The 24850-nt window shown below is 38.3% G+C and overlaps 1 protein-coding gene across 13 annotated transcripts in view; it reads left to right on the top strand.

Annotated features, from left to right (window-relative positions):
* CARF (calcium responsive transcription factor) overlaps positions 1-22626 on the top strand; it is a 41033-nt gene extending 18407 nt beyond the window's left edge. For 5 of the 13 annotated variants that reach the window (XM_069781719.1, XM_069781728.1, XM_069781730.1 and 2 more), the window contains 12 exons: positions 585-705; positions 1633-1776; positions 2218-2451; positions 2845-3007; positions 3993-4068; positions 7927-8057; positions 9078-9444; positions 11777-12473; positions 16795-16838; positions 18212-18378; positions 18811-18864; positions 19970-22626. In XM_069781719.1, coding sequence (XP_069637820.1) covers positions 585-705; positions 1633-1776; positions 2218-2451; positions 2845-3007; positions 3993-4068; positions 7927-8057; positions 9078-9444; positions 11777-11895 — 1355 coding nt within the window. In that variant the 3' untranslated portion in view covers positions 11896-12473; positions 16795-16838; positions 18212-18378; positions 18811-18864; positions 19970-22626. Of the gene's footprint in view, positions 1-584; positions 706-1632; positions 1777-2217; positions 2452-2844; positions 3008-3992; positions 4069-7926; positions 8058-9077; positions 9445-11776; positions 12474-16003; positions 16839-18211; positions 18379-18810 lie in introns of all 13 variants that reach the window. The other 8 variants (XM_069781720.1, XM_069781724.1, XM_069781727.1 and 5 more) reach the window with 8 other exon arrangements.
* The last annotated feature ends 2224 nt before the right edge of the window (positions 22627-24850 follow it).

Here is a 24850-nt window from a genome sequence, read left to right as displayed (position 1 = left end):
AAGTTAAGAGCTAAGCAGTATTTCTTTAAGCGTGTCTAGTTTTGTGTGGGTATGCCACACTGAAACAGTGTTATTTAGCAGGTAAGAGAGGCCAGACTTGCAAGTAAGAATTTATGGGACAGCATGGTCTGAAGTATTCATTTGAGAGAGGAGGCTGGAAATAGCTGCTGACCTTTGATTTCAGATGTGGATTTTCTCAGTTATTTGGGGGATTCTGCTTCTCTTATGTTTCTTACCAGCATTGTGCTCCTTTGGTCACTTGCAAGGCTGCTTATCTTGTAAAGCATTGGTGTTCACCAGGGCAGAATCCAGTATTTTTCCTTCATATATGTTGCAGGTGTGTTGTGAGGTATAATACGTTTGGGAAGTGCTTTGGAAATGCTCTGTATTCCTTACATGCTGTGAGAGAAGCATTTGCACTGTATTTGAGTGCTTGCTACACTTATGTGTTCTGCCTTCTGAAGAGTTTGATGGTAAACAGAAATAACTCTTTTGGAACTCTCATCTTTTCTGTAGTTACTGTTTTACTGTAATACCTTCAGTGGTTGCTTGAATAAATAGAGTGCATTACTTTCCGTTCCCAGGAAGCAGAGCCATTGTAATGGAGTGCCAATATGGACCAAGGAGGAAAGGGTTCCAGCCCAAAAAAGCTGGTGAGCAGGAAAGCGTCTCTGGCCATCTGTACAAAGCCACTTGTCCAGCAAGGTAAGAATTGTCTATAAAGCTGGAAGAGCTACTCAGCATCCTAAGAAAGCCTTCTTTCTGTGAGTCTTGACGGAGCACTCTTTGGGGGTGGTAGCTGATATGCACTGTAGCTCTTAGCTTCATCTCCTTGTTAACCTGAGGTTGATACTCATTTAGAGAGGAGGAGGAAATGCTGTCCTGTTAAACTGAGTAAGGCTGAGATTTGATAGGTTGCCTGGTTGCAAAGTAGCAGTACATCAGGATGTGGAGTACAAGTGGGAATCATTCTCTACCTAAGCATTAGTTACTTATTGTGGTGTCCTGTAGTGACCATTTTTGGTCCTAAAACTTATTTGTCATCTTATTTGTTGTTTTTCCTTCAGGCTTTTAATTGCACTCATATCAGCCAATCATCCTAATTTAGTAGATGTTCTATTTGCTGAAGGAGTTACAGTTTTTCCTGTTCACTGGGGACTTTCTCCTTGTCCAACGCTAATGGGTTTTTTAACTTGTCCTTGAGCATTCTCCTGGGTGCTTGTTCAGTTTTTATTGAGCTAAGAGTGTGTTTACCTGGACAGTTGCAGCTAGGTATGTATGTGCTCACTTCTGGCTTCAAGCTGGGTGAACTACAACCTGTTCAGAATGGTGTTGTGTTACTATACTGAGGGACAGAGGGTTTTTGCTGAGGTGCAAAATGACTCTGGCTGAGTGGCTTCCAGATTGGAACAGAAGTGTGTCTGTCTGCATCCATCTCTGTTGATGTGTCCTTAACAATTCTACAGTTCTCTTAGAGGCTTTTCACCCCCTGCAGCACTCTGCTTGAACTTTTTCTATACTAATATCTGATATGAAGTAGGTGGGGGTTTTACCTTTGCTCCTTGAGGGCAAAGTATACTGAAGGATAATTTTTTTTTATCCCCCCCCCCCCCCCCCCCGCCCTCTTGGCAGGATCTATATTAAAAAGGTTCAAAAGTTTCCAGAATACAGGGTTCCTACTGACCCTAAAATTGACAAGAAAATCATAAGAATGGAGCAGGAGAAAGCATTCAACATGCTGAAGAAGAACTTGATAGATGCTGGCGGTGTCCTCAGGTGAAACTTCCATTTTTTTCTTTATCTTGACAAATGAAGCAAAAAAGAGCAATAATTTTCTTGGTTTGATTTATTTTTTACTTAGTCACTTTATTAAGGCTCTTGCTTAATATCAATAGTAAAAAATCCCACAATGTCAGTAAGACTTATGTGGCTTTGGAGTATTAATATGGTAAATGTGTTAAGCACCAAGCTGTGGAACTTCAGCAGATGTTTTCATGCAGGAAATAGATAGAAATAGTTTTATTTGGGGGTTTGAGCTGGTTTATTTTGCATTGAAAGGTGTGAGAGGGCCCTGAGCTCTGAAAGGCAGTATCTTCCAGCTCAGGGGCTGTAAAAACTTAAGTCAGTCTAACTAGGTTGTTTGTGATTGTCAGTCTGTTCCCCCATTTTTTGCCTTTGCTTGAGAATCGTGTGTAGAAACTCTTTCCTTCTTGCCAGGTGGTATGTACAGTTACCCACTCAGCAAGCCCACCAGTATCATGAAATGGAAACTTCCTGCCTCCCTTCTTCACCGTCCCATTTGTCTGTGTCTTCTCCTGAGGAGGAGGAGGAAGTTGTTAGAGATGAGAACTGTACTCTGCCTTCCCGACTTCATCCTCAAGTGGCAGACAAGATCCGAGAACTGGTGTCTCAGGGAATAGAGCAGGTCTATGCAGTGAGGAAGCAACTAAGGTACACAACTGTCTGACATGCTCTTAGTCTGTAGTGCTGTATCTACTTTTGCATTTGATTAATTTGGTTTGCAACTGAATGGCAGTGCTGATGCATTACTGAGAATATTTCCTATATGTCATGAGAATCTGTTTTTCCCAGCTTTTGTCTCCTCTTTCCATTTTATTATAGGTAGCCACTAAGAGCTGCTGTCCTCCTAACGTTAGTTGAATAAATGGGGATTTTTAATTCAAAACTCTGTAGCAGATGCACAAAGAACTGGGTCAGAAGATCATCTAGCTTGCTCTTGTCATTGCAACAAGGGGAGGGAGAAGGTAGCAGTGTCTATAACAGAGAGAGATAGCACAATATATTTTAAATACACACATTTTAATGTCCTTTAACATGTGACAGAAAGTATGTGGAAAGAGAATTATTCAAGCCTGATGAAGTGCCAGAAAGACATAACCTGTCCTTCTTCCCCACTGTGAATGACATCAAGAACCACATTCATGAAGTGCAGAAATCCCTGAGGAATGGTGAGATGGTGTATAATTCAGAAAGTATCCCAGCAATGGTACGTTGGCCTTTGTGTTTCTTTTTGATTTTTGGAGTTAAATACTGGAAATCTTATTTTAAATTTTTACCACTTAGCTGTATTTCATCCAAAATGCTCTATGACTTTATATTTCCAGCAGCAATATTTTCAGTGGAATCTCTGGCTGAGCAAGATTGGATTAAATGTGACTAAAACCTTCTGACCTTATTTGGTATTTATCTCATCAGCATTCGATTGCTATTAGTTGATTGAAAAACTACAATACTAGCACTTCATGATGACTGCATTAACTGAAAGCCATGTGGTGTAGAAAAACTGGCATGCATCAGAAAATTTTATTCATGGCTTTGTCATTGTCTGTGTTTTGGAGAGGTTACTACTACTTTCCTGTATCTGAAAAATGGGGATGAAGTATGTCTCAGGCAGTCTAAATTAGGCCTTGCACAACATTTTGAATGTGTAAATATTAATAAATGCACTTTATAGCAAGTGAAGTAAGCATGAAGTAGGTACTTCAGAATGCTCGGTAACTCTGACGTGTTGTTCCTTAATTTTCTTCCACCTATTGAGTAATAAGGGATACACAGTGACCCTAGTTTTCCCAGTTACAAGGCTGACTGCTGAAGAATTGCTGATTTAAAATCAGCTTTGACAAACTGTACTGTTAAATCATGCTGTCATGAGTCTTTTCCCTCTCCCTACACTGCTCTTGGCCCAGGTGAGTGAGTGATACTTGTTAGTTAGCCAAATGGTTTGACTATTTTATATTTTAAAGTCTTTGAATTGTCATGAGCAGACTTTAGCCTTCCTGATATAATGCATGTTAAAAAATCTTTTACAGTAATTTTTTTTTTTTTTTTGTAAACCAAGAGCTCCCAAAATGCATGGTTGTAAGAAAGTGTTGGTTTAGACACTGTTTTCCTATGGGTCCTGTATTGAGCCTATGTTCCTGTAATAGATAAACTTGCACCCTTTCTGAGAACTGAGGTCTTTTTCCTTTCAGCTGCAGTGGACCACAGACAGTGGGAATGTTCTCACAGAGACAGTGACTGTTACATTTGCCTCACCACCTTCAGATGGTAGGACTGCATTAATAACTTAGCTGTCTCCAAATGTGATTTGTTTTATTAGCTATGTCACAGAAGTTCAGTTTCCTTTCAGAGAGGTTGCTGTCATGTTCTGTCACTCAGCTGAACTTAAGAAGGATTATTTTGGTGTGTCTAATTTGACATACTTATTTTTAACTATTTGACTGCATGTGTGGAAAAATACGTGTAGTCATGATGGGTTTGGTAGAAGTATGAAAATTATAAATTTGGCTTTTATTTAGCATCCTCAAGTGACTGAAGATTTTAATGGGATGGTTATGTGGAAAGAACATCTTGTCTTAGATGAAGGTGCATAATAACACCTGTGTAGAGAGAATTAAATTCCTACTGAACAGCTATATCTGTCAGGGCACACAACACGCAGGAGCCAACTGGGTACTTAAGTTCCTTGATGGTTTGTGCTTCACACATGCTTAAACATCTTGCTAAAAAGGACTTGAATGCATATTGGGTTTCCTGCTTCTCACAAAGTCATTGGCTTGATGAGTTCCACTGCTAGGTTCAGGCCCTGAAAAAGGAATGCTGTATTTCTGTTGCCAGAATTGAGAGCACTGTTTTCCATTTTTCCTTAACGCTTAGAACAGATATAGAAACACAGGTGTTTAGTGGCAGCAGAGCTGTGAGATATGTTTTTTCAGTTCTTTATGTGGTGTAACCTCTTTATTAATATGTGAAGCTAAAGTAGCATCTCTTCCCAGCAACTGCTGAGCCACCTAACAAAGTGTTAAACTTCCTCCTACTCTGCTGCAAAACCAGAGTGTAGATAGTGTAGATTTCTACAGAAACTTGATTTTATGTGTTCATGGTCAAAGGTTTGGTTTTTTTGAAGACACTGGTTACACTACTTTTCCTTTGTTGAAAGTGGGTTCCTACTACTATTACTTCAACTTCAAAACATGTACTAAACCAAAATACGGGTGTTTGTAACTAGGTCTACTTGCTACCCACATAGTTAGGATTACACATAGGCTGAGATGCTCTGCTGGAACATGGTAACTGATAATAAATTTAAAATGAGAGATGATTGTGCCCTTTTCCCCAGGTTTCAAGGATATTTTGTCTACTGTGACACCAAAAAAACTTTTCTGCATGTTTGTGGATCCTTTCCCCATCCCTTGTTTAATAGGTTTGTTATGAAACTCATCAGAAAAGTTGTTGGCTTTTAGCAGGGATATGATTGAAGCAAGGTGGAAGAGCCTAACTGTTTGCATACATTAAGATAATGCTGCAGGCTTCTTATATGTTTTTAATCTCAGTGGTGCTGCCAGCTTGTTTTCCCATTTAACTGGAACATGGTGGTGGGTACTTTTTGTTCCAGACAGCTGATAGAGAAGTCTAGAGGGACCAAAGGGACACTGCCACAGTTGTCATGTTTAAAGACTTACTCATGTCAACAGTTATCCTCCACTGTGGTTCTTGCCTGAAGAAGTCCTGATGTGTTTGGGTTTCTTTCCCCTTTGGCCCCTGTCACTTCATGACCTATTTCTTATCTTTGTTGTAGCAGGAAATATAAACCCCCAGAGGTTTGGCTCACTGTGTGATTTCTCCTAAATGACTTGGTGAACCTAATTTACATGGAGCTGTTCCATGCACACCAGTGCACTTACAGTTAAAAAGGCCAATATTGGGCTTTGTTTTGTTTGGGATTTTTTAAACTCTTATTTTAGCTGTTGCTGCAATGGATCAATTTGAACAGAAAAGCATCATGTATGCTTGGTGCTCTTAGGGCAAGAATTTCAGTCTTGACAACTGTCAGAGGACAACAGGTAAATTTTTAGGCTCAGTTTGAATTAGTGTCCCTCTTTTTTAAGGAAGTCATGTTTTTTAGGAAAAAAAGGAATTTGCAATATGAGCAGACTTACCGTGCTTAAACTTGCATGTCTACGTTAATATTTCTATTACTGTGCTTTTATGGAGAGACACAGAATAGTTGTGCCTTCAACAGCTGTGATAGAGCTCAGCAGGGATGACTTTTGGTATGAACTGTCTGAATGCTGGCGAAGGTTCAGGAAGACCAATTCTTGCTTTCTTTGTCTTTCACAGATAATTTTCTAAGGCAGTGTAGCCTATCGAATGTGTAAACATCTATCCAGTGACATACTGAATTTTAAAGGAAGCTAGAGAATTGGATTTGTTCAGTTTTCTGCATATGTGCACCAATTCGGTGAACATAAGCAGTTACTCTAATTCCAGTATATCTTGTCTTCCCTTATATATGTGGGTATGTGTTTGTACACATTGCAAACACATGTTTATAATTGTAATACAAGTCTAAGCAAAAAAAGAAGCCTGACTGAAAAAATCGGCTCTCATTAATTTATGTGAAGTGGTAGCAAGGGAAAACACTGTCTTTTCAAACTTTTGTGTGTATATGGGTTTTTTTCATTTTAACTTGTGCTGAATGGGGACAAATTTACATTTAAGAAACCAAACAATAACAGAACTAAACCCAGCTGTTTGTTTTCTTGTTGCGCAGAACTCCATATCACTATATGATACAGCTTTCTCTGTTCTCTCCTCGGTGTAAGAATCACTGTAACTATCAAACTTAAGTGTGCTCCCTTTTACATCTTTTATGAAGTATAATGACAAGTGAGGTAAAGTACCTGTGTGTGTATATATATTTGGGGCTTTTTAACTTCTGGCATTCATACTGAATGCCCATGCAGTCTAAGGAGTGGTTAGATTAGGAGTTGAACTATTAGCTTTATTCCTAGGCATGTTGGTGTAGAATACACTAAGGAAAGAACTACCATCTCTTCCTACATGTGAATATTCACATATGCATATGGAATCTCTGTATAGTGTTAAAAAGAGCCTAAATATTTGAAGTAGTTGTGTTCAAGAAGATTTATAGAATGTATTTTATGGTCAGTTACAATAAAGAGTTAGAGTTTGCATATAGGTATATGTGTTGCAAAATGTATCTCTACTCACTTAGATTGCTGGAAACTTTTGTATGATTTCCTGTTAGAAAACTGTTTGCAATTGGCCATTCTCAATTTTTTTCCATTCACCAGGCTAATCTACGTGCACAGGGCAAGGTCGTCTTTTACAGTTATAGCAGTGAAACTGCAAAACAAGAGGCTAAGCAATGTCTGCTTGTGTCTGGATAAATCTTAACCAAAATGTTCTGGGTGGCTCAAACAGGAAATGGAATGATCCCATGGGAATTTTTCTTGCAGAAATTGCTACAAGTGAATACTAATTTTTACAAATCTTCAGGAAATGAAGTCCATCATTCTTGCATTAATAAGAATTTTGAGGATATGATGTAATCTGTAGGCTGAAAGGCCTCCAGATAAATGGACTTTTGGTGAGATATTGCATAGAAGTTATCCTAATTCCATGAAGATGTTTGGAAGGGAGTGGTGAGGCTTAGAGGATTTCCTGCGTAGATTTTTGTTTTGGAAGACAGCCCTTTCTTTTGATGCCTGTCTGTTTCTGAGCCCTTACTGAGGTGTATGTATTGTCAAATTATTTGATTGCTGCTTTGATAGAAATGTTTCAGCTTTTATGTTATAACTAGAAATTCAAAGTACAGTGTGGGGTGCAATTACTTTGCTCTCCACAATGGATTTATTGGTACTTCTTTTTTCACTCTGAACAGGCACATACAATCTTCCTACAGCGTTGTCTTTTTCTCATACCCAGCCTTTTTTCTTTACCATCCAAGTTCTTCTGCAAAGAGAACAGCATATATGTATATATATACATGTCTTTTGTATGTCTATATGGAGATTGAAGGGGTTTGTTCAGTTTGCAGGGGAAGCTTTTAAACAGGAAGAAGAAATTTGTCATAACTGCTTCCTCTCTGTGGCACTGTAGGGAGCTCAGCAGGGGAGTCAGTTGTCACCAAAGCAGAATCCAACCAGAGCGGGGAGTCCTTACTGCCAGAAACAGCTCAGCTGTTGTCTTCACTCTCTTCAATTCAGCCCAAGATATTTGCACAACTTCAGGTACAGTCAAGTTGTTTACAGAACGTCAAACGTTGTGTGCTGGGAATGCTGAAGGCGAGCTGAGAACTGCAAGTTCCCTCACAGCTAATGACCCAAACACTGGCTAGGTAACGTGGACTTTGAAATAGCTGTCAGCTCTTATGTTGGCCTCTCTTGCATGTCACAGAGCATATAGCTGTGGTGCAGGAGATCCCACTACCATCTTCTGACACTTGAAGTTAGGGTCTTTTGTGAAGGCAAAACTAAGAGGATGAAGGTAGTGGGTTTCTGCCTCAAACCAAGCGTCAATTCATTTTCCACATGGTCCAGTCTTCATAATGAAGATGCTGGAAAACTGAGGGGGGATAATTCAGTCTTATTTATTCCTTTAAAACCTCCTCCAGCCTCTGAAGAAAATATGTTAAAATCCTAAAACTGCTTCCAGCTCAGATCTGTAAATTTCCAGGTTGAAAGGCTGAAGAGTGGGGATAAGAATGTCATGCTAAAAGAGCTTCTTCTAAAGTTCACCTTCCTTCAAAGCTGGTTCTTATAGCCTTCTTCCCTAACTACTTATTTGAAAAGCTACCTTCATGCTTCTTGAACCCCAATGAAATGCATGATCTCTTCCCTAGAAATATAGTCTGCAGTAAGGTGCTGTTTTACTTGCTGTTTCCCTCTCTTTCTCAAGACAGCCTGGCTCCACCTCACTCCCTTTTTTTTTTCAAAGCAGTATGCTTAGCTTTTAGTGCCCACCTCTTGTGGAAATGGCCAGTATCAGGGAATGATTTGAAACCGAATATCAATCCAAAATTAGAGCTTTATGGTCATAAGCAGTCTTCTAGATGCTGCTGGATACCATTGTCCTAATTGTTTTCTAATACAACTTTAACCTAGGGTTGCGGGGATTGACTGTTCAAAAGAGATGATGTATTGGAAGTCAGAAGCTATCCAGTTCCAGCATTCCAAAATAAGTGCCATTAAATGCAAATTCCTCCTGCTGTAAATACTAGTATGTTAGTTCTTCTGCCTTCTCTTTCACAGGGATTACAGCTGCAGTCAACTTTTACCTCCACAAATGGATCAACAGCCCTGATAGCTGTAAATAACCATTCCCCTCCCAGCCCTGCAAGTCTCCTGGATTCCATAGGGAGTGCAATAACCAGCCATTCTCTAGTACTCAGTCAAGGACACAGTCTGCAAGCAGGTGCTGGCCTAACACAGCATAGCACTGCTGCCTCTGCTTTTGGGGCTCCGCCTGGCTGTGATCAGAGTTTGGTCACCATGGGCCAGTTGGTAGCAGTTGGAGGGGTAGATGACTCCAGAAGCCTAGAAGGAGGAGTTCATCAGATTCTCCTGGGAGATGTACACACTATTCCAGTACAGATTGTGGACAGCCATCCAGCACTTAGTAAGTTGCAGTCTTCCCAATAATATGTAAATAAAGAAAATATGGTGGATTTTGGGTTTTGTGTGTCTTGAAGAAAGGAGAGAAATGTGTTGATAATGGGGAACTCCAGTGTAGACTTCTTTCAGCTGATTCTAATTAGTTTTTACTGTGAAAACATGCTGAGTGTAAAAAAAAAACAAAAAACAAAAAAAACCCTTTAGTTTTTGCTGTAAAAAGATGACTTCTTAGTTAAACTGCTTATCACTTTCTTTGACCAATTACCAACTTATTTGATTAACACAATATTTTTGTCAAAAATCCTAATATTTAGCTAAAATTATGATCTTCAAAATAATTTTTTTAAAGGAAAAATAAGAATAGAAAATAGCCAATACTGAATCTAGTTAGAGCTCTTTGGAAAGAAATGTGGGGGTTTTGGTGACTTCTTTCTTTGCACCATCCCAGCAGATTTTTGAATTTTTTAATAAACTTTTACTAGGATCCTGTAGTCATCAATATGCTTTAGCAGTGATCAGTTGGAGTTGTACATAATCGCTTGGAATTTCAAACTTCTATTTCAAAATACTTTTAAAAAAATACACAGTAAACACTATAAATAAATAACTTTCAAAATAGAAGGCTCCTTAAAACCATTGTTATCAAATATAGATACAGTCTTTGAATTCTCAGCCATGGAACCTGACTGAGAATGAAAGCTTGCATTCTCAAAGAATGATTTCTAATTCTTGGTGAAGAACACTTATTAGATACGGAGCATATATAGATCATTGCAACATAATCTTTTGACTTTTCAGGGAGTCTAAAATGTTAGCCGTGCAATGCTTTATTATTTCTGTATTATCTTTTCTTGTCATCTATGACTTCTAAAAAGATGACTCTTGAGTAGTTTTGCAGGAACATGTAGGTAAAGATGTGCTAGATCATAGCCTACACCTTTGTAATGCCATAGCAATAATTATCTCCATATGTCCTGATGACTTTCGCAGGTCAGCAAAACTTAATTTGTACTAAATTCTGTAATATTCTGAAAATGGAAATATAAGACTAGATGAAGAAGTAAAAAGGAAATAAAGGGTACATGAGGAAATATACTGAAATTAATAAGTGTTAAAGTAATATTGGGATATTTTACTGTGGCAGTATGATCAAATTTAAGAGATTTTCTGCCTGCTATACTCAAATGTTTGTGTAACTGGTTGTTTTCCCTTTTATAGTTGAATTTGACTAATTTTCTGAGAAATTCTGTTTTCATTCAGGGTAAAAGAATTTCAGAGAAGTTATCAAATTTACCTCATCCATTCAGTTGTTTAACCTATTTGTTCAATCTAGATGTTGATGCGTCTCAAAAATTTTTGTAAGTGATGAGTGTTGTAAGTGAATTTTTAAAGAAGTACCATTAGTTTACACAAAAAGAAATGTAGTCAAATATAAAATTCTATAACTGCAAGGACTAAACTCACTATTCCTTTGGGATTTCCTTTTTGTTTTTTTTCTGGTCAAGGTCTCAGTCTATCATCATCAGCCTGAATTTGGAAATTGTGAGAATATTGGTGCCATTCCTAAGTTATGTGGAGGAGTTGCCTATAAAATGCACAGATACTTTTTTTTTTTTCAGAGGCAAGTTCTTTGTCTGGAGGAGGACAAAAACCAGTCTAGACTGAAGAGGGAATAATGTTACAGAGCTTATTTGGAGGAAGCACCATATACTTGAAAGTAGCAGTTCAGTCAGTGTGTATTTCAAGATGTTTTTTTCTCCTCTGTGTGTGCATACACTTACGCACATATGCGCTTGGTTAAAATTATCCCGTACATTCTGGATTTTCTCTCATCCAAGTGCTAACTTAAGAATAAGCTATTTCCTGCTGAAAATATATGTGCAGTCATTGAGAAGTATAAGTGCCTGAAGTGTAAGTCATTCTCTAAATCAACATGCTTTAATTTTTGCAGCAGCAGCACCTCCGTTCCTCCTTTTCCCTGGAAAAGAAAAAAAAAAAGTAAGATGGTAGCTTTATTTTTCCATGGGAAAGAGGAAAGACATCTTCTGTGAGAGTAATTTTGTATCTCCAAACATATTTTTTTTTAGAAGATGTTTTAAGTACTCTTACTTGAGGGGGCCCTTACTGCTGTGAATTCATATCAACTTGCAATGCCTTATAGCACAGTAGATGACATAACTGGCTGTCAAAATAAACAGCAGTTAACTTCACAAATGCTTTACCTATTAGCTTGAGTTCCTGAAATATTTTTTCTTTTAAATGCATACAGTTATTGGGGCTGAAGCGTTATCAGTGTAGTGTGAACTTCAATGTTTTATTTTTGTTTTCTTTTTAAGCTGAAGAAAATACAGAGGGTGTTACCTGTGTGAGCCAAGTTAAACAAGAGCCAAGAGAAAAAGCATTGTCTATGGAGCCAGATAATATCAGAGACTGCCATAGTTCCTCACCTATTTAAATCTGTGAAGCCTAGAAGGATTTTTCAAATCGGAGAACTCTATAAACGTCTTGGAAGGGAAGGCGGGTGCTCTCAAAGTAATGCCATTCTTTTTAAGTCGTATTGTGACATTCAGGTTAGGCATATTTTACACTAGTTCTCATGGCCAGCTGTTTTGATTTATGACTGATGTGGCTCGCTGCCAATTCCAGGTCATTCAGTTGCCCTGTGGAACACCACCTTTCTCTTCTGTTTCAAGTTTTGAGTAATTTGGATGCTATCCAAATGGCCCATTTTGGTCAACATTTCTGAAGGTCTTCCACAGTTTAATTCCTTAGCTTTAAAATGTGGATCACATGCTGGGTTTGGTTTTCTCCTTGAAACCCTTGACTGTTACGGCACTACAGAGACCATAGAATCTGCCAGCTCCAAGACCACAGAATCCAACAGCAAAGTGTATCAATACAGCAATGGTTTTGTGACAAAATGAAGGTCCAAGATGCTAAATTTCAAAGTGATGAAGGATGTGGATGCTTAAGAAAATGCAACTTTGACCTGATCATAATGTTAATGGTGCGAAGATCAAGGAGAGGAGAAAGGTGAGGTTGGCAGGTGAACGTAAGATTGTATGATGAGGAAAAGTGTATGAATTGTAATGGTGAATGTTTTCAACTTTGACATCTTTAAACTTATGTTCTGGCTTTATAATGAGGTTCATTGCTGCATACACCCTTTGCAGTGGTACTGTATTAGCAGTTGGTCATAACAACTAAATGCAGGAGGCTTGTCTCACGGAAAATGATTGATGCTGCCTTTTCAGGTTTTCTACCTTTTGCTTCATGCACTTACACTATCAGCTCAGATAAATATTATATAACCTGCTGCTGCTCATGATGTAGGCCTTACGGATGCATCACTAACAAAGAGAGGCCCAAGAAAACAAAGCAAATAATACAAATCCAAGCGGTATGTGCAAGTGTGCTGTCTCTATAATATTCAGAAAACAAACTCATCTTTTTCAATGGCGGCAGCTTCTAGGACCAAAGTGGTCTGTATTACTTAAAATAATTACCAGGAATCTTTAAAAAACAGAATATGATAAATATCTTTTAGCAATATTTAAGCCAAAGCCATAATAAGTGACAAGCACTGAGCTGCATAATCTGACAGACTTGTTTCTTTAAGGAAAAAAAGATACATCTACAGATAACTTGGAATCCGTTTAAAGCAGTGAATTAAATGCAATTGATGCCAACATAGATATCAAGTTAAACAATAACATTGTTTGCTTCAGATGTTGAATTCTTAGAGCAACATTCAGAGTATTTTGTATACAGCAATATCAGTAGTTCTGTTACTAGTTCCTACTAAGTGGTTGAGAACTTCATCATAAAATTAGGTATTTTTTTCTGCATGCTGTACAAGAATGCAATCTGAGGACTTTCTCTTTTTCAGACTTAAAAAAACAAAAACAGGAAAAAGATTGGCTCATTTATGCAGAGGAGAAAGTGTTAGGAATACTACATGAACATAAAGATTAACATTTTTAAATTGTTAAATTTGTTAACATGGTTTCAAGGCATTCACAAACATAATCTAAATAGTGGCCATTTAAAATTAATTTTAAATTTTCTTTTGAGTGTTTAAAACTAAAACTTTCAAAAGTCTCACGTTGAACTTGGGTTCCTAATACCTTTATGTGCAGCATCTGTTAGGTAAGTGCTATATCTTAGTCTTACCTTAAAATATATTAACTTCTGTGAGGTTAACTAGCACTGTTAATGCTGTCCATTTAAAGCTAATGTTTATGGGTTAGCTTAAATTAGAATTTTCCAACAGGATCATGCTCTTATTAAATAAGAGTCAGTATTTTATCATGCAAGTGCATGGAGAATCTCCAGTTCTTTGGAGTCTCTCATACTTAGTTTCTACACTGACTGGTTCTGTGGTATGCCTTACTCATTTCTGGGGAGGTAAAATCCCACAAGGTTCACCCTTTTGCGTTTTTTGTTGTTGTTGTTAATTGTGAAAATATGTCCAAAATGGATGTTCTCTGCTGCAGTTGTAGTTCCAGAGCGCACAGGCAGCAGTCACCTTTTTTTTTTCCAACTCAGTAACTATACACCAGAATGGATACCTCCTTCCACGCTGCTGTATTCAGTGATTCCATCACCTTTGGTTTTTCTTAAACTAATGCATTCCAAAGTATATTGCCTTTCTCAAATTACTTATTTTTTGAGAATTGTTCCTCATTTTTGAAAATGCTTATTCTCAAAAGCATACATTACAGCTAAAGATTAGCAGCAAGAGGTTATTTCAGTTTTAGTTCTCTTCAAAGCAGATGATACATTTGTGGTTGCAGTAAAAGCTTAAGGAAAGAGAAGTTACATTTCCATCGGTTCTTGCTTAGCTCCCTCATTAACAGATCTGTTCTTTAACTGTTACTGTTCTTCCCACCGTGAGCTACAGTCTCATCCTGTGCTGAAGAGTATTTCTGACCGTACTTCTATTTTTAGTTTAGTGCTCACAGCTGGAGGAAATACTCTTTCAGTCCATCTTGAATTGCAGGCTGTGAAATGAATTTTGTAATCTACCCTGAAAACAATAGAAGAAAAAGTTGGGAGATATTTAAAGAAACAGTAAAGAATTAGTTGTTTTTAAAAGCTGGGGATGAGAGTTGCAATTCTGTTAATCAAAAAATTTTATTTGAAATGCTTCTTCAGCCAATACTTGCATTTTTGTTTTCAATTTCCTTCATTTTCACAGAATTTCAGTTATTTTGTCTTCCAAATACATATTCCAGTTTACTACTGTGTTGTTTTTAATTTAGTGTAACCTTTCCTCTTTAAAGAGTATGTTTACATTTGTTTTGTGCATGTTGCTAATGGAGGAACACAAACTCATCACCCATATCCACTCTCTATATTCAGCTTAACACCTCAGTTCACTAATGTCCACAGAAAAGACTCTATTATGTATATGAAAAAATCACAAGTAAACAATACCACTTTCAATGCACTTAAATTTGTTTGCATAGAATACTCAAGGATGATTTTTCGGAGAAGGCTATATAGCTTGGTACAAAGTAGTTGGTTATTACTTTGTGTTGGAATTGTAGATGTTTTTCTGATGTTTACTTTGTTTTCTTGTGGTTGTTGTGTTCAAGCATTTATTTTGCAAACCTAGAAATCCTGAGATTCCACAGTACTGTAAATGAACAAATTATTCTCCAATTTAACCTTATTGTTGGTTACCCATAACAGTCATTGGTTGGCTTGACAAGAAGGGCTGTGCTTATGTATGTGCATGTAAAAATAATTTTTTGCTAAAATGTAGAGAAGACATAAAAGAGCACACCTCCATAGCGCTTGTTCAAGGCTGGCAGTCTCTTGGATGGAAACCAGTAGTGTTAATGAGTCCTTTTCGCGCTGTTCAAAAATCAAGACTTGGTTGTGTGATATGAAGATTGTTGCAGTTTGTACAAAATTTAGAGGCAAATGTCTGTATATCTATGTGTATATATATATTTATATAGTAACTTAATGTATAATATTCCTATTCAAATGTAAACTACTTTTAAAGTAATGGTCTATGTTGTGGTTATGGGGGCTCATGGGGAGAATTAGAAGAGCTACATGAGGGCAGTGGTTTCTGGGGATGAAGGAGAACAAGTAGCACAGGTCCAGGGAGACCAGGTGGAAGAAGGTCCTGAAGATGTGTGAAAAGCAAGGGACCTGCAGGGAGGGCTGGAGGGGGCTGTGCTGGAGGGGTTCCAGGGCTTGGAAAAGGATTACGAGCCCATTGCAAAGGCTCAGTGCAGCTCCTGAATCTATGCCAGTAGTGGATAGGCTGAGTTCATGGTAGGAATTTAAAGTTATGGAAGAAGAGGGAAACCTGCCCTGCACTCAAACCCAACAGAGCTGCTTGAGTTTTGGTGAGTACCAGAGGCAGCTAAATGACCTCCTGTAGTCTGAGACACCTATTCTTATTTTTTAATATGAAGAAGCAACTCCTCTTGGACCTTCAACCCAGGAGCATAGACTCTTTTCCTTTACGTGTTACCAAGGAAAATACACCTTTTCTTCCCAACTGGATTAACTTGCTGCTCTCCTCATCCCTCTGGGTGCAGCTCTGCCTACCTCGAGCTCCCTCAGTATCCACCCAAGTCTCTCTTCTTTCACACTCATTAGGAGTTCCACCCAAGTCCCATGCCCTCAGGCCCACCAGTTCTCAATGTTTCACTGTTACACTGTTGAAGCGGCTGGAGTTCACTGCACAAGTAAACACTGGTGAGATTTGTTCCTGTCAGTTTTTCTTCCTGTCTCCCCAGGATCCTAAGTCCCTATGTTGCTTTTAATTTCATTCAGTTTTTTCCTTGCTTGCTTTGGGGCTTATCCTCACCTGGATGAATATCAGGCAGCCACATTTCACAAGACATTTGTTATATTCACAGCAACCAAAAAGATGTGAGAAAACAAGGAGAAGAAGATAATTTCTGCCAGCTGTTAGGACTTTATATTGAGAAACTGGCCTATTGCCTTTCATACTGCTTGAGTTCCTGGTTCTGGCAGTGGATAGTAGCTGGCTGTTGACTTGTCTGTCTGTTGGCAAACTTACAATTTGCTCCCTTATGCCTATTTAAACAGATACGTTTTTAGAAGGTTAGGCAGGAAGAATCTGTTCCATTAGGGATAGAAAGTGTGATATAGCGGAGGGTGGTGCTGTGAAAAGTTACTGATCTTTGTGGATCTCTGATGAGAAAATTCTCCTTGATCTGCCCTTCCCTTCTGAACAAAACTTTCATAGGAATAAACTTTAGCACCTATCCCATCAGTAGTGACTATCTTCTCCCAGTAGCAGTGCACCTTATTAATGAATGAAAAAACATTGTGTAAAACAGGCTGTGTTGATTTTTTTTAGATCAGAAGCTATCCAGCAGGTCTGTCCAACAAGCATCAACTAAGGTATGATTTGGGGGGAGAAGAAGGGGAAGGCAAAAATCTAGTCACATGGAAGACGTTAATGTGGGTTGGTTTGGGGTTTTCTTCCAATGTAAGCTGTTACATCTTAGTATCTCATTCCGTTCCTAATGCACATGACAAATGACATGTTTATTTTCTGAAGTGATTTGATATGTTTTCTGGAGAGTGTTCAAAGGAGTGATCATAAACAGTACTGCTGTATCATAGAAAGTATTAGTAGTGTTTGTCATCTAGGGCCCCATCCTGTTCTAGTACAGAGGTGATTTTAAAAGCATGGAATGATTTCTGAGGACAAATACTGAGTGCCCTTGTCCTAAGGGGTCTTCCCTGGACAGAAAGTTAGGAGCATTGGATGCTGTGAGAGTAATTGTGTCAACAGTAATCTGTTAGCCTGCACTAGATAGAAGAAAACTCACAAAAGGCTTGCATATGATAACCTCTATGGACAAAGTTAACTTTGGATGCTTAATAGTTTTAAGTGATATATGCATAAGGGATTATATGTATCTTGCGGAAAAAAAAAAGGAAAAAAGAAAATGGAGACATGAATATAGTTGTTTGCATGTAGTTCTTTAATACAGTTTTAATTACAATTAACTGTGGTTAAATAATGCAGATATTTTAGGGCACATATAATCAGATCTTTTAATGTGCATAATTGGAATGCATGTTTTTATTACCATCCTTAGCTCTCTGCAGTGCAGCTCAGTTGGTCATTTGGCATGTGCTGGGCTTCTGCTAATGACAGTCTGCCTGTTTAAACAAGAGCATGCTGTTTTAAGCAAATTAAATTTCTTGCTCTTCCTGATCTTTTTTCTAATAGAGATTGATAAGGCTCATAGGAGGATGAATATCTGTTTGTAGTACAATGATTTCATAAGAGTTAATTTCTGGGTCCTTGGTATGAAGGAACTAGAGAGCGGAAACTTGCATACTGTTGGATCTGCTGTTCGGTCATTTTTCTAATGTACTTGGATTTCTACAGTGGGACAGTGTTAATACAGCATAAGCTACAACTAAAATACTGTTAAAATTTTAGCTCTATCCTTTGGTTAAATGTTGATAGTTCAGTGGCTCCAGGAAAGATGAGAGACTTGCTTCTGTTCCTTGTGGAATGGTCTTTGTCTCTAGATACTGTTTAAAATGTAATTAGGTATGGCAGTCAAATGGCAGCAGGACAGCCAAAAACAGAGATGTGTGTGTTGGCAGATCAGTAGAAGAGGGAGAAGTTCAGTACCAGTGTCGTCATTCCAGACTAACGTTCTCTGTGCTAGTCCTGAATGCACCCCTTGGGAAACAGTGGTGATTTGTCTTTGTGTTCTGACATAGCTGTTCTTTCTGCTTGCCCACTCAAGAGGTTGTACAAGCCTGCAAGGGAGAAGGAGATCACGAAGAAAGTGTGTAAGATCTTATGGGAGGACCTGCAGGAACAGAATGGAGGAGATTAAAGGTTGATGACATGACTTCTATAAATCCCACATTCTTTGGTGGAAGTAAGAGGATTTTTCAATAGAGAATAAAAGTAAATCTTCCTTTTCCAAAGTATTAGAATTACTGTGTCTCTCTAATCTGCTTGACAAGGTGCCTAGTGTTTAGACAGATCTCAATGTTTTTATGAGTATATACCAAAATGTTAATGGATACTTATCAATGCATTGCCATGTTTGCATGTCATACTGAAACTGTAGGCCAGTGGTGCCTCCTGATCTTTGTATTGTCTAGGTACATTTTCTTAAAGCAAATGAAAGCTTGTTTTATAAAGAAAACAGTGGAGAGCTTTTGTTTGAAGTCCTTTCAGATATATGCTTTTTACAGAGTAAGCTTTAACTTAAAGTAGATAATGTTGTATTTCTGCAGAAATTTCTTATGAGGAAATACTAGTGTATCTTCTAACCCTGTGATAACCTAAAATATCCAAAGCCTTTTTCCAATTTTTTTTTTTCTTTTTATCCAGAACAGGAAGCATTCCAAATTGTCCTTCAAAATCACCATGTTCAGAGCCTCAAAGGTTTGGCAGTTTTGTTCCTCTGTAGGTGATCTTCCATCTGTGCTGCAAATCACTGTGTTCAGGGTCTTCCACAAAAAAAGAACAGCACTTACAGAACCAAACTTGCACAGGGGAAGGAGTGGGGTGGGAAACAGGGATGACGCCAGAATCCTTACTTACCACCTCTCCCATCACATGAGGGCACTTCCTTTTTATTTGCGTAATCTGACCTGGTCACTTGATGGCATGTCAATAACAATATCTGTAAACCATAGTTTGTTTATGAACATCTGTGTCACATCAAATCTAGATATGACAAATTTTCTTTGTGCTTGGAATTTGCATTGGTTTAGTGAAACCAATGGTGTCAAATGGTCAAGTCTCAAGAACTGACAGAGCCTTCAGCTGTGAATTTGGTCTTAATCTGAGCTCTAACTGACCTAGGAAGAAATTCTGAGGCTGTGCCCATCTGTTCTGCAGCACTTGTTGAACAGAAGAAAAACCTTCAGTTTCTTCCAGCTCCCAAGAAGAGCTGCGTTTTTGTTTCTACCTGACGCAGAGCTGCTCATATTTATCTCATGGAATTCTGCTCTCCATCTTAAGGGAAGACAAAGGTCTTCCTGTATGAAAACTTGATGGTCAGTGTACATAGTCTGAGTGAACTGGGTGCACCTAGAACAGTCACCCTCAAGCATGCTGTAATTTAAGCTGTGTTAGGAATGGAAGCTGGTAGAAGGAATAAGCAACTGAAGAATATAATAGTAAAAGTAGGCATTCTTGCTCTTCACATAGTATCCTCCTCACACAGTACCTTTTCTTAAACATCTTGAGAGAAACACTGGTCAGCAGTGGGAAGAAAACAAATCTCAATTTCCACCCCCCCCAGCTTACAGTTTAACAGGGGTTTTGCTAATTTAGCCACAAATTCGGCCTAAAAAATGTCTTCTATCCTAGATCTAAGCGTACAGTGTTTAATTCCTGAAGGACCATGCTAAAAATTCAGTTGTGCTTTGTCAGGTCACTGTTCTTATAGACATAAATTTAAGTTTTTCTCACAGATGTTTCTTTTAAAGCTACAATGAAATGGGAGAGAGAAGTGGAAATTAATTATTTATGTTTCTTACAGATGACACTCCTCAGTTTGCTGAAGTGTGCAGGTGTTTCCTCCTTGACTTCTACTTTTAGCTCTTAGTTCACTGTGTTGGATGTTTTCTCAGGATTACTTACCTCTGAGAGTACTCCAGATAATCAGCAAGAGACCAGAATGGAGAACAGAAGAGGAAGTGAAGTTTGTAAAAAGCTGCTTGCAGGAGATAGAAAACTCTCAAAGCTACAGCTCAAGATTGCAGTTTCTTCTGGCTGAAGTGGTTCACTTTAAATGGTAAATTTAAAGTTAATTTAAAGATGTGCCCTGCAGTGGCCCCACTGCAGGACACAGCTGAGGTCATCAGTGAAGCTGGTGGCACCTCTGTGAAAGTGTATTTAAGAAAGGGCAAAATGCTGCCCAGCAGAGAGGAGTGAAGAAGAAAGTGAGAGAAACAGTCTTCTGAACATCAAGGTTGGAGAAGAAGGAGAGGGAGGAATTGCTTCAGGTGCTGCAGCAGGTATTTCCCTGCAGCCCACGGAGGACTTCATGCCGGAGCAGGTGGAGATTTCCTGAAGGAACTGCAGTCCACAGAGAGGAGCCATGCAGGAACAGGCTTATGCTGAAGGACTACAGGCTGTGGAGAGCCCATGCAGGAGCAGGCTAATGCTGAAAGACTGCAGCCTGTGGAGAGCACCCATGGTGGAGCAGGGGAAAAGTGTGAGGAGGGTGGAGTGATAGAAAGGAGCTGTTACAGACTGACTACAACCCCCCATTCCCCTTTGCCCTGCGCTGCTTCGAGTGGGAGGGAGGTAGAGGATTTGGGGGCTGAAAGTGTGAAGTTGAGCCTGGGGAATGAGGGGAGCATGAGGGGAAGGTGCTGTTTTAATTTGTATTTGTTTCTCAGTATTTTAATTGGCAATAAATTAAAGTAATTTTCCTCACATCAAATCAAGTACTTGAAATTTATATCTGGACTCAAGTCACAGTGGAAAGTACTTGCTGATTTCTCTTTGATCACTGCAAGCCATTATTGCCTTTAATTTTTTAAGTAGGGCACAAAATGGATCAAATTTTAATTTTTAAGAAGTCATTCTGTGTGTAGAAAGGAGTGCACCTTGTTTGAATCAGGAGTTGCATTTTTGGATGTGGTCTGGTTAGGCCTTTCAAGTTCTGCTTATTCACCTTTTCACTAGAGTAAATCTCAGCTGCAGAGTCTACTCAAGAACAGGTCTAATCCATTACATTTCTGCTGGAGAAGGATACCAGCGATATTTTTACAGGTTTGAGCATGGGAGAATCATTTGGAGGAAAAGATGCTCTAGCAGTAGATACTATGTTATCTACCTTGGTAGTGGTGTTCTTAGAGATGTTAAGGATGCAGCATCTTCACGGCATTATATCTAGCTGTGCTTCAGAAGGGGGCAAAGTTTGGGGTGAGTGGCATCTTTGGTGAAAGCAGTGTTAATCTCGGGAAAAGAAATAAGCAGAGTTTGGGTATGAGATTTATACCCCTATGCTTTTCAGAGATTATTTTTCTGAATGAGAAGGGAACTTTCTTTAGAAGGTAAGTTTTATATGTGGGTTCTTATACCACCTACCAAAAATATCTGGCACTGGCCACCAAGGGTGTCTAGACCACCAAGGGTGTCTACTAGGTGACATGACACACTTAATGGTTTCTAATAGGGGCACTGTTTGGAATACAAAATTGATGGATATTTTCCTAGCATTAGCTAAATTAATCTTTAATTTCTTCCCCTCTCTTTGCATCTCTCTATGAGAGGAAGATTCTCTGTTAAAAGGAACATGGTGAATAGTTAGTTGTCTGTATGGAGGACACAAAGCTATTTGTGGTAGATAAAGAAGACTTCTTTGATAATAAATTAGATGAGCTTCAGAAACAATTGCACTGTCATAACTTCATCAAGTAATTTCTTCCAATTATATCACTCACTTTTGATTATTGTCTTGCTGTTTGCTTATTGTATAATCTATTTGATAAGCTTTCCTGGCTATGTCAAGGCCATAGGAAAAAATGCATGTAACAATTCTCTTTTCTCTTGAAGTTCTGTGAAAGGGAAAGGAATTCCCCATTTTGCAACTCTTGGGGACAGCCATGCTTGCTTAGCCACCAGCTGCTCTGGAAGAATACATGATTATCCATGTTCCCTAGCTACCAAAAAATCTTTTGCACTGATATATTCCATAAATTTGTGAACTTGAATCAGGCAAAGTGAATTTGGCATTAAAAAAAAAAAAAAAAAAAAAAGGCAAACTACCCTGGAACCAAATTTAGCGTCTTCAGGAGCTGTGGCCTAGGGTTTATTGGTTGCAATAGTAAAAAGATCAATGTTTTCATAGTGAAATGTGGTTTTATTCAGCCAGTTCAATCTATGAAAAAAGTGTTTCCATTCCTTTTATTTCAGACTTGTGAACTTTGCAAAATTATCTGAGAGATCACTAGTGAGATTAGCTAATAACTGCAAAATGGAAAAGTTTCACTGTGGACAGGTGGTAACAAAAGATACCATAAAGTCAGCCAGCATAATTATCATTAGTAAGGTAAGATCTTTCAGACATTAACTACAGGCTAATACTTTTGGTGGTATGCTGACACTTATTCTGATGCTGCAAACAAAAATAGTGATTGTAAGCCATTGCAGAAAGAACTGGGAAATAAAGCACTTTGTAAAGTACCAGTCTGTGGTGGGTTTGGTTTCTCTTGGCTTTGTCATGCTTTTACTTAGTGTTCAGCTCCTTTGCGTACCCTGTGTAGGATCTGTGTTATCCAATCTCTTATGTAGAATAAGTTAAAATAAATTAATAGTTAACACATAGAGCATAATACACAAGTTCTTCATGGCAAGATATATGATATGTCATATATTTTCTAACAGAAATAGTTAAAGTGTTTGAATAGTATTGGTAATTATCAGAAGACATTTGAGAGAAACTTTGCATGTTCTATATTCACTCTTCTGTCTGTGTTTTGCTTTTGGAATTGATGAATTCCCATTTCTTTGAGAGCAGTTATTAGCAATGAAGCAACTGTTTTCAAATGAGCTATAGGTTCCTGACTGCAGCAGAAATAGCTTCAGGTAGTGAAACTGGAACCATATTTAATTTTGAGTGGCCAGAATTTCTGAAGAGAGGAGGCACTGGAGCCACCTCTGCACTCACAAAAACATTACCTTTTGGTCATAATTTTATGAAGATCAACAAGGATTCCGGAAAGGTTTGGATGGCATCATACACAAATATAGTATGCTGTGAGGCAGCAATGCTTCCTGCTTTGTTATGAAATGCCTAAAATACTTCGTGTTCATTATTTAGTGTCTTGCCACTGACAGGATGATACAAAGAAGAGGATCCACAACAAATATTTTGTTTAAACCCAGAAACAGAGGCAACAGCTGGCATATTTTAATTTGTTCCATGGGTAACTATCATGAGATATTTGGGGTTTTTTTCTCTATAGCATTGTCTGGTGACAAAAGGTAATTTTATTTGGAGGATTTTCTAGGATCCAGGATCAGGTAGTGCTAATAATGTTACAGATTGTTAATACTGCTGTTTGGGCACTTTTTCAGATTTCTGGTTTGCATAATTTCTTCAGGGGAGTTTTGTCCATACATTCCAGTGGTCATGCTGTCTCTGGGATATGAAGTATTGTAGCCTTGTTTACTAATTTAGTCAGAAAAGATTTGTTTGCCATTACTTAGATGATTTACAGAAAGGTTAGTACAGATTACTGTCTAGATAAAAACTAGTTTTCCAGAGATGGAGTTATTTAAGGCTGCTGAGAAGGCAACACTGGCTTAAGACGGTGAGTACTGACATGTTGAGGAATCGGAGGGGAACAATTTTTTTATGTCCTTGTTGAATCGTAGCATTCACCAAGGGCTGATAGCTGAAGCAGAACTTCTTTTGCACAGGTCAGCAAGCATTTATCATGTTTGCCCACAGAGTAAAAAGTGAACTAGCATTATTAGCTACTTGACCAGCACTTGCTTGGATTCCTTCTTGCTGTTTTAGAATGAATGGTTAACCTTTGGCTACATGAGAAGGGAAATCTCCCAACCAAATGTTTTGGCTGTCTTCTCGGTGATAACAAGCTGTATCAGAAATTTCTAAAAAAGAAGCAGTGGAGAATATTGAAGAAAGACCTAATGAAGTCTGTACCACAAAGAAAATGTGCACCAAAAGTAACTCCTGCTTTTGAAAAGCCCGTAGAACATGTTCTTAAATCCTGGAGCATGAATCAAGCTGTCGTTGTGGACCTGAGCATACTCTATTGCAAATCTCCAAAACCCTCTCAGCAGCACCCAGGCAAGTTTGTTCCTATTAACACCAAGCAAGGAAAGGAGTCTCTAGTTAAGACACATACCGAGTTAATGTATAGTGTTATTTTACCACATCCATTTAAAAGGGTTGCTTGAGAAAGCAGTTTAAAAGCACTAATGCAGTCAAAAATTGAAACTCCATTTTTAAAAGTAGAAGTTGAAAAAATCAATCTGTGTTCAAATTTGTAGTTCCCCCTGTTTTGCATTAGAAGGGAGACAGAGGGGAAATAATATTTGCTTGACTATTGCTACTTTCTTACATCTGTCATCCCTCCAGGACTGCCGCTGTGAACTTAAGCCTACATACTGTTTTTTTTCCAGTGGTAATTTACTTTTCATTATGATAAGGAAATGTGTCTGTGTCCTCAACCATTTTCACCTGTGTTTTCTTCTGTGGAATACACCTTTCAGGTGAAATATTGAGAGTCTTTTTAAGATTCCAAGATGCTTTCATGTTTGTATAGCCATTGAATACAACTAGGAGTAAAACTAGATGAAACTCTTGTCCCCCTTTCAGTTCAGGTGATAAGTTATGTGATGTAATAGCTATGTTATTTAAAGTATGTTGATTGATTAC

This window comes from Haliaeetus albicilla, chromosome 4, assembly GCF_947461875.1.
Source record: "Haliaeetus albicilla chromosome 4, bHalAlb1.1, whole genome shotgun sequence".
NCBI lineage: Eukaryota > Metazoa > Chordata > Aves > Accipitriformes > Accipitridae > Haliaeetus > Haliaeetus albicilla.
Note: the sequence above shows the minus strand (reverse complement) of the source record. Positions and strands in the feature narration are given on the sequence as shown.